Raw genomic sequence first — 14,004 nt, 5'->3', positions numbered from 1 at the left:
CACTCAGTTACTGATTTTGCAACAATCCTCTCTTGGCTTTATGACCACGTGGCAGATAACTGAAACATGCATATTCACTGATGTTGCAAGAACAAAAGAAAAGCAGAGATAAGTATTGCGGTGATAGAAGAAGTTTACTTCAAACTTTCAAGGTTGTTGATACTGTTTGTCTGTTGTCATGCGTTTCTAAATTAGGAATAGTTTCAGACTCGGTGTTTTAGACTCCTAAATAATATGAGCATTCAGCAGAATAATGAACATGTGGCAGTTATGAGAAGTGTAGGACCCTCATTATTTCATGCATACAAATGACAAATAATAATAGCCTTTTCAAAAAAATTGAAGATAAATTAACATGAGCTTATATTCATGTAGCACCTTTAACTTAATAAAATGTCCTAAAGCACATACATAAGTGTTATTAAGCAACATTCCGTCAAGCCACAAAAGGAGATATTAGGTAAGATAACCAAAAGCTAGGTTAAAGCGTATCTTAAGTAGGAAAGCAAGGTAGAGAGGTGGAACCCTGCAGTGAGAGAATTCTTTAGTTTAGGCCAAAGGCAACTGAAGGCACAGACAAGTGGTGAAGTGATTAAAATTAGGGATGATCAAGAGCCCAGAATTGGAGCACTTCCGGTAGCGTTTGCGAGCGGGTCAGCCGCATCGAATGGAGCTCCCGCTGGTGGCCACTATTTTCAGTGCTCTCGGGGGTTTCCCTGATTCTTCGCTCTCTCGTCGGGCCCAGCACCCGCAGAGCTCGGAGCCGGGGGGGGGGGGGGGGGGGCAGGAATGAAGCCAGGCTGCGATGTTGGTGTGATGTCGGGTGGCTCCCGCCTAGAATGTTGTAAGAAGACTGAAGCCCGGTCCCCAGGGACATTCTGGAGGAATACAAAAAAGAAGAGAAAGAAGTTTTAAAGAAACTTGGTGAAAGTATTTTTTTTCTCTTTTTTTTTGAAGGAAGAATTTTTTTCTTTTTCTATAATAACAAAAAAGAATGAAGAAGGAAAGAAAGGTGAAAAAAAAGGAATAAGAATAAGTTGTTAAAGCTTGCGAAAAGCAGTCTCAAGGAAGGGAGGAAACGTGTGCTCGCCATTGAATCAGAGGACCAGCGAAAAGTGCTGACAAGATGGCGGATGCCGGACCGCATGGTGGGGCCGAACTACTTACGGTGGAGAAGATGACCGAAGTGATGGCGGTGGAGCTGGAAAAGCTGTTTGCGAGGCACATGGAGCTTTGAGGAAGGAGATGGCGGGTGCATTAAGGTCATTGTTGGAGGATACAATCGCCCTGGTGAGGGTAGCTGTGGCAAAGACAATCAGCCGAGGTGAGAGAGCAGGGCATGAAGGATATGGAAGAGGCCGTGTCGCAGCACAGCGACCAGTTCACCTTGATGGGGGCGAACTGCAGAGGGTGGTGGAGGTCAACAGAGGACCCCGAGCAAAGCTCGAGGACTTGGAGAACTGCTCCAGGTGGCACAATGTGAGAATTGTGGGCTTGCGCGAAGGAACAGAAGGCCCAAGGCCAACAGAGTACTTCACTAAGAAGTTGGCGGAGTTGATGGGGGATGGTGAGAACCCCTCCTGGTACAAGCTGGACCGAGCTCATCGGTCATTAAGTCCAAAGCCCAAAGTGAATGAGCCGCCAAGAGCAGCAATTATCTGCTTCTATAAGTATTGCATGAAGGAGAAGGTGTTCAGCTTTGTGAAGCAGAAGCGCGAGGTGCAGTGGGATGGTGCTGGAGTTCGGATCTACCAGGACTTGACGGTGGAGTTGGCAAAAAGACGAGCAGCGTTCGGGCGAGTAAAGGCGGCACTGTACAAAAAGGGGGTGCGATTTGATATGGTCTACCCAGCGAAGCTGAGGGTGACGTATGATGCCAAAGACTTTTGTTTCGAGACAGCGGAGGCGGCTGAGGCGTTCGTGAGGGCAGAAGGCTTGGGTTAGACGTGAGGAGCGGAGCTGGAAGAGAGACTGTGGACTGTGATTGGGGAGCTGGAAAATGTGTAAATGCTGTAACTTTCTTTTTTACTGACGTGCATTGTAATTTACTTCTCTTTACATTGTTACAGAGTTCAAGTTATTGGTTGGGTTGATTGGCATTCTGTGTTGCAACGGTTATATCTTATTTTAGTAAATTGTATGGGTTGGATTGTGTTTTTGTTTTTTCTTTTTCTGGGACTGGGTGGGAGGGGACGGTACCTTGGCGGGGGGGGGGAGCCACCCGTGCTAGCTAAGTAAAGTCGGCTAGTGAACGGAGGTAAGGTGAGAGGAGGGCTGAAGACATTGGAGCCTGGTTAGCAGGTTTCGATGGGCCTATGAGGCGAGGGAGCGGGGGGGGGGGGGGGGGGGGGGGGGGGGGATTGATGCTGGGAGATGTTTTTTTGAGAGGAAATGTAGGTGGGTTCTGGGAAGGGGGGGGGGGGAGTGGTTCAATGTTAATAATGGATAGGGGCAGGTCATGCTCATGGGGCAGGGCCCGGTGGTATGATGATGGTGGAAAGAAAGGTGGGACGGGGTATGAGAGAACCCTAGTTAGGATAGTCACGTGGAACATGAGGGGGTTAGGAGATCCGGTCAAGGGTGCTTGCGCATCTTTAAAGTTTGAAAGCCGATGTAGCAATGCTGCAGGAGACTCACTTGAGGGTGAAGGACCAGGTGACGTCAGGAGTTTCACACTGGATTTGACAGAAGGACTCGAGGGGTAGCGGTAATGGTCAGCAAAAGGGTATGCTTCCAGATGGAGAATGTGGCGGCAGATCAGGGGGGTAGATATGTGATTGTGACGGGGCGCTGGAGGGGAGGTTAGTGGCGCTGTTAAGTGTATACGGTCCCAATTGGGACGATGTGGGATTCGCAAAGAAGGTGTTTGGGGCCATTCCCGACTTGGACACACATAAACTGATAGTGGGGGGGGGGGGGGAATGGAACTTGATGCAGGAGCCAAGGTTGGACAGGTCATGGCCGCGCTCGCTGTCCCATCGGGGGGGGGGGGGTGCGAAGGCGTTGGCTCGGCTAATGGTGGAAATGGGAGGGGTGGACCCTTGGAGGTTTCTGCACCCGAGGGAACGGGAGTACTCGTTTTTCTCAGCAGTCCATAAGGTATCGCGGATCGTCTTTTTCGTGGGGGGAAGGCTTTGCTGGCTGGGGTTAAGGGGTCCGAATACTCGGCAATTGCAGTGTCAGATCATGCTCCGCATTGGGTGGATATGGTACTGGAGAAGAGGTAGCGCAGAGGCCGGAGTGGAAATTGGATGTGGGACTTTTGGGGAACCAAGGGTTCTGTGACAAAATTGAAAAGTTAATTGTGGAATATGTAGGTTTCAACTGTACAGGTGAGGTGTCGAAGGCAGTTGTCTGGGAGGCTCTAAAGGAGATGGTGAGGGGTGAGGTGATTTCGTTTAAGGCCAGGGTGGACAAAGAGGAGAGGTTAGAGGGTAATAGATGAGATGTTGGAGGTAGATAGGAGTTATGCAGAAGATGGGAACCCAGCGAAGTTGGAAAAGATGAAGGGACTACAGGCGAGCTTTGGCCAACTATCTACCAGGAAGGCGGTGCACCAACTGAGACAAGCAAGGGGTGCAGTTTACAAACATGGAGATAAGGCGGGGCATCTGTTAGCAGGTCAGCTCTGGAGGGAGGCAGCGGTAAGGGAAATTGTTCATGTGAGGGATAGGGCAGGGAAGTTCTTAGTCAGATCCGGAGCCACCACCAAGGTTTTTGAGGAATTTTATGAGAGGTTATACATGTCAGAGCCAGCTGGGGAGACCGTGAAATGCAGGAATTTCTAGATGGGTTGGCGTACACGAGGTTATGGGAGGGGGTCAGGGCTACATGAGAAGGGGCGATAATGGAGCAGGAGATAAAGGATGCGATTGGAGGATGCAGTCGGAGACGGTGGCAGGGCCGGATGGGTTTCCAGTGGAATATTATAAAAAATTCAAGGATAAACTGATGGTGGAGATGTTTGAAGAGTCGATAGGGAAGGGGGTGTTACCACAAACTTTGGGGCAGGCATCGATTTCCCCGTTGCTAAAAAAGATAAGGATCCGATGGAGTGTGGGTCGTATAGGCTCATTTCACTTCTGAATGTGGTCGCAAAAGTATTGGCGAAGTTACTGGCGGGTAGGCTGGAGGAGTGCTTCCCGAAGGTGATAGGTGAGGATCAGATGGGGTTCTTGAGAGGGAGGCAGCTGTTTTCAAACATTAGAAGGGTATTGAACGTTGTTATGGCACCGGCTGAGGAGAAGGAAACAGAGGTGGTTGTGGCATTTGACGCTGAGAAAGCGTTTGACCGGGTAGAATGGGGATACTTGATGGCAATTCTGGAGCGGTTTGGGATTGGACCAAGATTTGTGGACTGGGTGAAGCTACTATAAAAGGAGCTGAGGGCGAGTGTCCGCACAAACAACATCAGCTCGAGATACTTTTCTCTCCACCGTGGGACGAGGCAGGGATGTCCTATGTCTCCCCCCCCCCCCCCCCCCCCCTGCTGTTTTCACTCGCGATTGAGCCGTTGGCCATCGCATTAAGAAGATCGGGGGTATGGAAAGGAATAGTGCGGGTGGGGGATAGAACATAGGGTGTCCTTAGATGCCGATTACTTGCTGATATATGTGTCGGAACCGAGTGTGTCTATAGGGGGAATATTGGAGCTGCTTCGAGTGTTTGGGTCTTTCTAGGGGTACAAACTAAATCTAGACAAAAGTGAGTATTTTGTGGTGTCTCGGCCGGGGTGGGGGGGCTACCATTCTGTAGGGCAGGGACTCACTTTAGGTACCTGGGTGTGCAGGTTGCCCAGAAGTGGAGAGGGGGGGGCTTCGTAGGTACAACATTTCTAGTTTGGTGGGGAGAGTGAAAGCTGATCTGGCAAGGTGGGTTGGTCTCCCTCTGTCACTGGCAGGTTGGGTACAGGCGGTTAAAATGAACGTGTTGCTGCGATTTCTGTTGATTTTTCAATGCCTGCTGATTTTCCTGTCAAAGGCTTTTTTCAGAGAGATTGAGGGAAGGATTACTTCGTTCATATGGGGAGGGAAGGTTGCCAGAGTTAGAAAGGTGCTGCGACAGAGGGGAAGGCAGGCAGGGGGTTTGGGTCTTCCGAACCTGATGTATTGCTACTGGGTGGCGAATGTGGACAAGGTGGATCAGAGGGGTTGATTCCCAGTGGGCAGAATGGAGGAGAGTTTGTGCAGGGGGTCAGGATTGAAAGCACTAGCAACAGCGCCGCTCTCGATAGCCCCGGGAAAATACTCAGAGAGTCTGGTAATAATAGCTTGATTGAGAATTTGGAGGCAGTTTCGCCAACACTTCGGCTTGGGGACAGGGTCAAGGGAAATGCCGATTCGGGGGAACCACAGATTTGAGCCAACGAGGTGGGATCGAAATTTTCGGAAATGTGAGGAGATGGAGAATAAGACACTAAAAGATTTGTTTCTTAGGGGTTGGTTTGCCGGATTGAAGGAGCTGGAAGAGAAGTATGGGCTGGAGCAGGGGGAAATGTTTAGATACATGCAGATTCGAGATTTTGCCAGAAAGGAGATACAGAGCTTCCCGGTGGAGCCGGCCTCCACATTGCTGGAGGCGGTGCTGACGATTGGGGGACTGGAGAAGGGGTAGTGTCAGAGGTTTATGGAGCTATTTTGGAAGAGGAGAAGGCACCACTAGAAGGGATCAATGCAAAGTGGGTGGAAGAGTTGGGAGAGGATATGGAGGATGGGTTCTGGTGTGAGGTGCTCCGGAGAGTGAATGCCTCCACCTCGTGTGTGAGGTTGGGTCTGATACAGTTGAAGGTGGTCTACAGAGCACACCTCAAGGGCGAGGATGAGCCGATTCTTTGAAGGAGTAGAAGATGTGTGTGAACGTTGCGGGGGGGCCCCATTAATCACTTTCATATGTTTTGGTCCTGTCCAAAGCTAGAGGATTACTGGAAGGAGGTTTTTAGGGTAATTTCTAAAGTGGTGCTCGTGAAACTGGACCCGGGCCCCCAGGAGGCCATATTCGGGGTGTCGGACCAGCCAGGGTTGGAAACGGGTGCGGAGGCAGATTTTGTAGCCTTCGCCTCGTTGATCGCCCGAAGGCGGATCCTGATAGGTTGGAGAGCAACCTCTCCACCCTGTGCCCTGGCGTGGCGGGGGGACCTGTTGGAATTCTTGACTCTTGAGAAGGTTAAGTTTGAACTGAGGGGAAGGATGGAGGGGTTCTACAGTTCATGGGCATTATTCATTATGCACTTTCAAGAACTGGATAACATCGAACATTAGTTGGGGTGGGTGGGAGGGTTGGGGGGAGGGGGGCTGTGTATGTTAATGGCGACTATGGGTGATCCCTAATTCTTTTTTATCATTTGTTTGTGTGAACATGCGGGCTAATTGTGGGGGTTGGTGGAAGGATGGGAGCGTTGTTTTTGATATGGGGATTGACATATTTGTTACTGATTATTGTTTATTGTTGGTGGGTGTAAATTTGGGAGAAAATGTGAAAAAGGAGGAGAATAAAAATATTTTTTTTAAAAGAGCCCAGAATTGGAGATGTCAGATTGAGAAGAGGAGTGAGACCACGGAGGGAGGATAGTGTGACCAAACATGTCAAAAGCTGTGGACAGACAGAAGGGACAAGGAGGGATCATTTTCCTTTGTCACAGTCATGCAGAATGTTATTTGTGATTTTGGTACGAATATAAAAGATGGGGCAGCACGGTGGTGCAGTGGGTTAGCCCTGCAGCCTCACGGCGCCGAGGTCCCAGGTTCGATCCCGGCACCGGGTCACTGTCCGTGTGGAGTTTGCACATTCTCCCCATGTTTGCGTGGGTTTTGCCCCCAGAACCCAAAGATGTGCAGGGTAGGTGGATTGACCACACTAAATTGCCCCTTAATTGGAAAAAATGAATTGGTTACTCTAAATTTCTTTTTAAATTACCATAACATCTTTCAGTCAAGGTATAAAAGGAGTTAATAAGTCATATGGCACAAAAACTAGATAACTTAATCATGGCTGCAAGCATGCATGGACATGAAGTACCTGAGTTGTTAAAATATTAAATGTTGCATGTAAATACTTGCATTCTGTCTGAACCAAAAACATGCCTCAGCCTCAACCATGTTTTGGAATGGAAAACCATGTTTTTTAAACAAAAGTGATACAGAGGAGTAAATGTTTCGATCGGGAAGATTGATTCATTATCCAGGTCTGAGGAAACTGCCTTCATATTACTGAAATGTTTTGATAAAGTTGAAAGTGATATTCAAGCTGAATCGGCACAAGTCGCTATTTCATCATCAGACCAATTGAGTATGATGATTTCCCTTGTACACTGAACAGTACAATCTTAGTGGAGCACAGAGCTCAAATATGTTGCAGCAACTGCTTAGAGAAAGGATTAACATTCCAGGGCAATAATGAACAAAAAGGTCACCTTAAAGTTGCACATTCTTAAACCACTGAGAGCGGATCAGCTGATTTGATTCATGCATATCAGAGTTTATTTTCTCATTTTGAAACGCTCGCTGAGGAAGATATGAGTCCTTCATTCAAGATGTTCCTGATAAAAGTATTTTTCTGATCTCTGTAAAATCTGATGACAAGACTAAATGAGGAGTTAAGCAAAGCAAATTCAAATTCGTAGAATCCCTAAAGTGCAGAAAGAGGCCATTTGGCCCATCGAGTCTGCACCAACCCTCTAAACGAGCACCCTACCTAGGCTCACTCCCCTGCCCTATCCCCTTAACTGCACCAAACCTGCACATCACTGTCCTACTCGCATTTCTCACATTAGTCAGAAATGTGACCAAAGATTTAGTTGAAAGAATCTGGAATGTCATAACAATAATCTGTAATGACAAAATCATTATTGAGACTCAACAATCTCAGAGTATACACCTGACCTTGGTGTTAAAATTACAGCATCACTGATGTTGGTATACATTCGAAATAATTGAGTAAGAGATGTCGTTTTCGTTTGGATGAGATATTAAAACAAGGGGTAGGATTCTCTGTCCCGCCGCACCAGATTTCTGGTTCAGCACGCCTGTGGGATGCTCTGTTTTGCCGGCTGGTCAATGGGGTTTTCCATTGTGGGGCAGCCCCAAGCCGTCGGGAAACCCCCGGCGAAATGGAGCATCCCGACAGTGGAGAATCCAGCCCAAGGTATACTTGTTCAGGTGGAAAAGATGCCATTGCATTTTTCTTTGAAAGAATATGGAAGTCCCCATAATGGTAAGCCTTGAGAACTCCTCCCCACTGCTTCACCATGTCCAGATGCCCAAAGTCGATAACCATTCTGAATATTGCTACAATATTGCTCGGTAATTATTGCACAGTAGAAAAGTCCTGTGATTCCATCCCCTGTTGTTGCCATGCTCTGATATAAGAACGTAAGAACTAGGAGCAGGAGTAGGCCATCTGGCCCCTCGAGCCTGCTCCGTCATTCAATGAGATCATGGCTGATCTTTTGTGGACTCAGCTCCACTTTCCGGCCCGAACACCAGAACCCTTAATCCCTTTATTCTTCAAAAACTATCTATCTTTATCTTAAAAACATTTAATGAAGGAGCCTCAACTGCTTCACTGGGCAAGGAATTCCATAGATTCACAACCCTTTGGGTGAAGAAGTTCCTCCTAAACTCAGTCCTAAATCTACTTCCCCTTATTTTGAGACTATGCCCCCTAGTTCTGCTTTCACCCGCCAGCGGAAACAACCTGCCCGCATCTATCCTATCTATTCCCTTCATAATTTTATATGTTTCTATAAGATCCCCCCCTCATCCTTCTAAATTCCAACGAGTACAATCCCAGTCTACTCAACCTCTCCTCGTAATCCAACCCCTTCAGCTCTGGGATTAACCTAGTGAATCTCCTCTGCACACCCTCTAGCGCCAGTACGTCCTTTCTCAGGTAAGGAGACCAAAACCGAACACAATACTCCGGGTGTGGCCTCACTAACATCCCATCATCTGGCCAGGTACTTCCAGACTACAGAAGACTCCATCAACTGAACCCCACATTGCAATTCCCTATTCTGCCGAGCCTTGGGTTCCCTCCACAGTGCTAAATCCATGGAGCCCCGATCATTTTCCAAAATACCAGTGAACAATTATCTAACACCTTATAATAATAATAATCTTTATTGTTACAAGTAGGCTAACATTAACACTGCAATGAAGTTACTGTGAAAAGCCCCTGGTCGCCATATGCCGATGCGTGTTTGGGTACACAGAGGGAGAATTCACAATGCCCAATTCACCTAACAACCTGGGCGGTATTCTTCGCTCCCGATAAAAATCGGGATGGTCGTCGTGAAATCAACCGAGCTTCACGAGGGCCTCTGGGCCCGCTCCCCGCACCTAATTCACCCCCACCCGGGGGGCTAGGAGCGGGCCGAGGTCGCGGCCGGAAATGACGTGGAAATGGCGCTTTTCTGATGTCATCCGCGCATGCGTGGGTTGCCGGTTCCAACCCGTGCATGCACGGATGACATCAGCGCGCAGACGGCACGAACCCGCGCATGCGCGGTGCCGTCTTTCTCCTCCGCCGCCTGGCAAGACGTGGCGGTTTGATCTTGCCGGGCGGCGGAGGGGAAAGAGTGCGTTCGTTTTGGACGCTGGCCCGACGATCGGTGGGCACCGATCGAGGGCCTGTCCCCTCCCGAGCACAGTCGCAATGCTCCCGTCCAAATCGTGCCCCTAGATGCCCCAAACTGGCATCTGGCGCCCGTTTCACGAATGCAGCGACCAGGTGTGGTTGCTGCCATGGTGAAACGGGCGTGAAGGGCCGGCCGCTCGGCCCATCAGGCTCGGAGAATCGCCGTTCGCCGTGAAAAACGGCGAGCGCCGATTTTTCCGAGCAGAGGGGGGAGAATCGCGGGGGGTGTAAAAAATGTCGGGAGGCCCTCCCACGATTCTCCCACGCCACATGGGGGAGTGGAGAATTCCGCCCCATGTATTTTGGGACTTGTGGGAGGAAACTGGAGCAGCCGGAGGAAACCCACACAAACACAGAGAGAACGTGCAGACTCTGCACAGACAGTGACCCAAGCTGGGAAACGAACCTGGGACCATGGCGCTGTGAAGCAACAGTGCTAACCATGGTGCAACCATCTTGTCAGCAATATGGTAAATATTCAGAAGCACTGCAGCACTGAGGGAGTACTGCATTGTCAGCAGTATTACCTTTTAGCTGAGACACAAGCTTTGAGACAAGTGCTCTTTAAAGGCAGAATAATATTTTTTGTTTTCACCGGCATAATGTTGCTGCCCTTCTAAAATAGCACATTTCTGACTTATTGCAGCTTGTGCCACAGGAAGGTTTGCTAGTTCTAATACATGTTGTTTTCATTCAGCAATCGTTGAACGAAAGGCACCGGACTCTCTCTCGCCAGCATGAAGATGCCCGAGGACTAAAGGAACATCAAGACCACCGAGAACGGGTGATCTTCAGTATCCTAACAAACTACCTCACCGAGGAACAGCTTCAGCGCTGTCGACACTTTGTCCAAATGAAAAAGGCTTTGTTAATCAAGCAAAAAGAACTTGAAGAGAATCTCAAACTGATTGAGGAGCAACTTGAATTTCTTGAAAACACACTTCAGATATGACTTCATTTTGCCGTTTTTCAAAACTAAACTGATCATTGCTTTCCCCAAAAGAAAAATCCACTAAAGTCAAAAATAGATTATGTAATCCAGCTCACAAAGTAGGTTAAAACATTCATTCCAAAACTAGTAAATTTTAACTATACATTTCTTTTATTTTATGTGCAATAACTTAAATAGATAATTAAATAAAATGAATTGGGGCTATGCTACAATGATAGAGTCAGCTAATGGCATATTGTTGCTCCTGGATAACTTACTGGAAGCTTTTATTTATGTTGATAACCATGAAGCACAAGGGCCCAGATTTTGTAGCCAGCAGTGAAGGAACGGTGCTCGCTGCTGACCTTGAAGAAGGTTGTCCGCAAAGATCTAGTGATTTCTGTGGCATGGATATCACCTTTCTCAATGTTAATTTGAATCTGGGGCCAGGTTATGGGCATCTCCAGGTGTCCAGCCATGTCATTAAGCAAGGGAAGCAACCAATCAAATTAGAGAATTCTCACAGACAACAAACCAGGAAGTCAAATGCACTGATTATCCTTCAATTTTTACTGTCATTTTACAGAGGAAAATAAACATTTGGACGTACACATGCATAAAGGTAGAAATATCATGTACTAATTTTTTTTTCAAATGATTTAAAAATGTGGAATTTTCTCAGAATGGAGAAATTTAATATTCCACTCGTTTAGATTGCTTTTTGTGTCTGAGAGCTTGTTAGCAATAATTATGAACCTAGTATGCTGTTAAAACTCAGTGGCATCTCATTCAGCAAGGTTTACATTTTCCAGGGTTTTACAGTAAGCCTAATAGTTTAAAAAGGGAAGGTCTCATCAGTTAATGATTTTGAATTAATTGCGTTCTGCAGAGACTTTCAACTGCACATCTCTGAAGAAGCATAGAATCACTGACTGTAACTTCTGCATCTCTGAATTTAACTTCACGTGTGTGGACTCCAGAAGTTTTTGTTCGTTTCAGAAGAATAATGACAGTGAATGCCACAATTACCCCTGCAAAATCTGAGTCAATATTGCTCATAATCGCATGATACTGTTTTCATTGCAAAGAAACATAACATTACAACATACCTCTGCAGTGCTCAGGCATGAGTTCATCTTGATCAGGTTGATTTCCTGCCTGAAGTGGCAATAGTTCTCCCTTTGATAAACCAACACTCCTACTAAATGTTTATTGTCAGTCTATAAAATATTCCCATGCCCAGAGCCTCTCTGAATTCTTCACCAGCAGGTGCTTGCTTCCTTATTTATTTTATACAATGGTACATTTTTGGTTGATTCCTCCCTTTACCATTCACTCACCTCAAGCTGTTTAATAACCAGCCTGAAAGTGCAACAGTCGCGGCCAAACTTCCAAAGTTTCTCTCTTGTCAGGGTGAAGTTCCTTTCTTCCCTTCAAGTAGTCTGACCAAAACCATCTTCGCTCCTGTACCTCACTGCTGGTCTAATCAATAGCAGGAGTAAGCACATCGTTAAAATCGCCACTCATCATGTCCAACCACCACTCTGCCCCCATCCCTTTGCTTGTTGCCTTTTCATCTTTTGACCAATTGAATCCCATAGTTAATTGTACTGTGATGTCTGAATGAGCTTAGTTCCTTTTTGAGTCTTGGGTTAGAATAGGTATGTTGTCACAAGGAAACCTATGGCTTCCCTTTCCTGGGCTCTCCCTTTCCTGCCTGAAAGAGCTTTCCCAAGGCCTGTCCTACCCATCACTTTCCCTGCTGGCAACTACTCTGCATCTTCTTTGGAACTGGACCGGTCCCTTTGAAATGGGACCCGAGAATCGAAATAACCCAGACTTGAAATGCAGGATTGCAATTCACACCCACCCTGCCCTCAGGTGCTCGAAACCAGCTCTGATAGAAAATCAATTCCACCTTTTGTCACAATATCAAAACCATTTATGATTTTGAACAGTTCTGTCATATCTCCTATAACCTCCTCTCTTTGAATGAAAAGAGCTGCTTTATCTCTAATCTGCCCTTATAACTAAATTCTCTCTTCAAGTTTCTGTTTCAGTGAATGTTTTTGGCACACTCTTCATAGCCAACCTTGATATCTAAGACCTCCAAAATGGGTCACAAGCGAGCGTTCACCCCCTTGCTTTTGTATTCTATGCGATTAAAAATTTGTTTGGACCTCTTTTCGGGACCAGAAACAGGACTGCACAGGCAGCATCTGTGACCACCAAGATGCCCAAACAGGCCCACAATTTATCTGCAGACCACATTTCAATGATTTGCGCAGGTAAGATGTCGAATGCCTGTTTGTGGTGGTTGTGCGGAATGCCTGCAAAGCTCCATTTACCAATACAGCATCACCGATCAGATAAATGATGTTACACCCCAAAATTGGTCTTTTTTGCTGCTGTTTACCATTTGAAAATCATGATGACCAGTTTTTACCTGTATGTGCCTATTAATATCGAGAATCTCATGGAATTGACAGAACTATAAGCATTTTCCCATTTGTGCGTCTGAACTCCCAAGCCTTTCTGCTCCTCGACATCTGTGTTTATTTGTTACTGTAGCAATGACCACAGCCGACAAGGCAGCCATGCAGCTGTGCATACCACTAACAGCCCGCTTTGAACTTGGTGCCACGGGTCATATAGGTGTCCCCCCTGACCCCAGACGACCCATCAGCTGTATGAGCGCGCTTCAGTACAACCAGTGCCACCTTTGTGGCTGGGATAAGTGTGTGTAGTGAGTGCAATGTGTGTGTGCGGCTACAGCTTGTCAGCCTCCTGAGTATCGATCATGGACCTGACGTGTCCCGCACCATTTTTCATTGGAATCGATTGTGTTCCACACGGCGCCGGTGCTAGCGCCTCAACGGTAGCAGGATCGGTCCAGGTGCGGCGCCGGGCTTTCTGTCGTAAAAGTCCAAGGGTTCTCTGTTGGCATCAACACTTAGTCTCAGAAAAGGAGAATCCCGCCCATTGTGTCTCTTCCTGACAGTGTATCATGTCAGACTGTTCTATGTCGTCTTTCATGTCCATGTGCCCGCCCATTCCAACAACCTATCTATGTTCCCTTGAAGCCAGTCACCATCTTCCTAGGTCTTTACCACACTCCAAGTTTCATATCAGAAGCAAATGTTGAAAGTGTGCTGTGTACACCTAATTCCAAGCGTTTTAATTTAAAGGAGATATCAAATATCTTCATGAAGTTCAGAATATTAAAAGAAAGTTAGTGATTTTAAAGCTATAATCTAATTTCCGAATTTTGTTGAAGGTTGAAAACTGTTTAAGTTTTGCTCTCATCAGTCAATTTATTGGCTTGTAATTACTTCTGGATATCTATTATTCTTCTCACCAATGTAAAAAGAAAAAGCTGTATATAGTAATTATTGTTCTTGCATTACCTTCTAATACTGGATGATCATACTATCATAAAT

At 46.8% G+C, this 14,004-nt stretch overlaps 1 protein-coding gene across 1 annotated transcript in view; it reads left to right on the top strand.

Moving 5' to 3' along the window:
• Positions 1-13,370, top strand: part of shroom1 (shroom family member 1) — a 53,335-nt gene extending 39,965 nt beyond the window's left edge. Inside the window, exon 8 of the mRNA XM_038796023.1 lies at positions 10,331-13,370. Coding sequence (XP_038651951.1) covers positions 10,331-10,585 — 255 coding nt within the window. The 3' untranslated portion in view covers positions 10,586-13,370. The remainder of the gene's footprint in view (positions 1-10,330) is intronic.
• Positions 13,371-14,004: the final 634 nt, after the last annotated feature.

This window comes from Scyliorhinus canicula, chromosome 4 (assembly GCF_902713615.1).
Source record: "Scyliorhinus canicula chromosome 4, sScyCan1.1, whole genome shotgun sequence".
NCBI lineage: Eukaryota > Metazoa > Chordata > Chondrichthyes > Carcharhiniformes > Scyliorhinidae > Scyliorhinus > Scyliorhinus canicula.
This window is presented reverse-complemented; position numbering and strand designations above follow the sequence as displayed.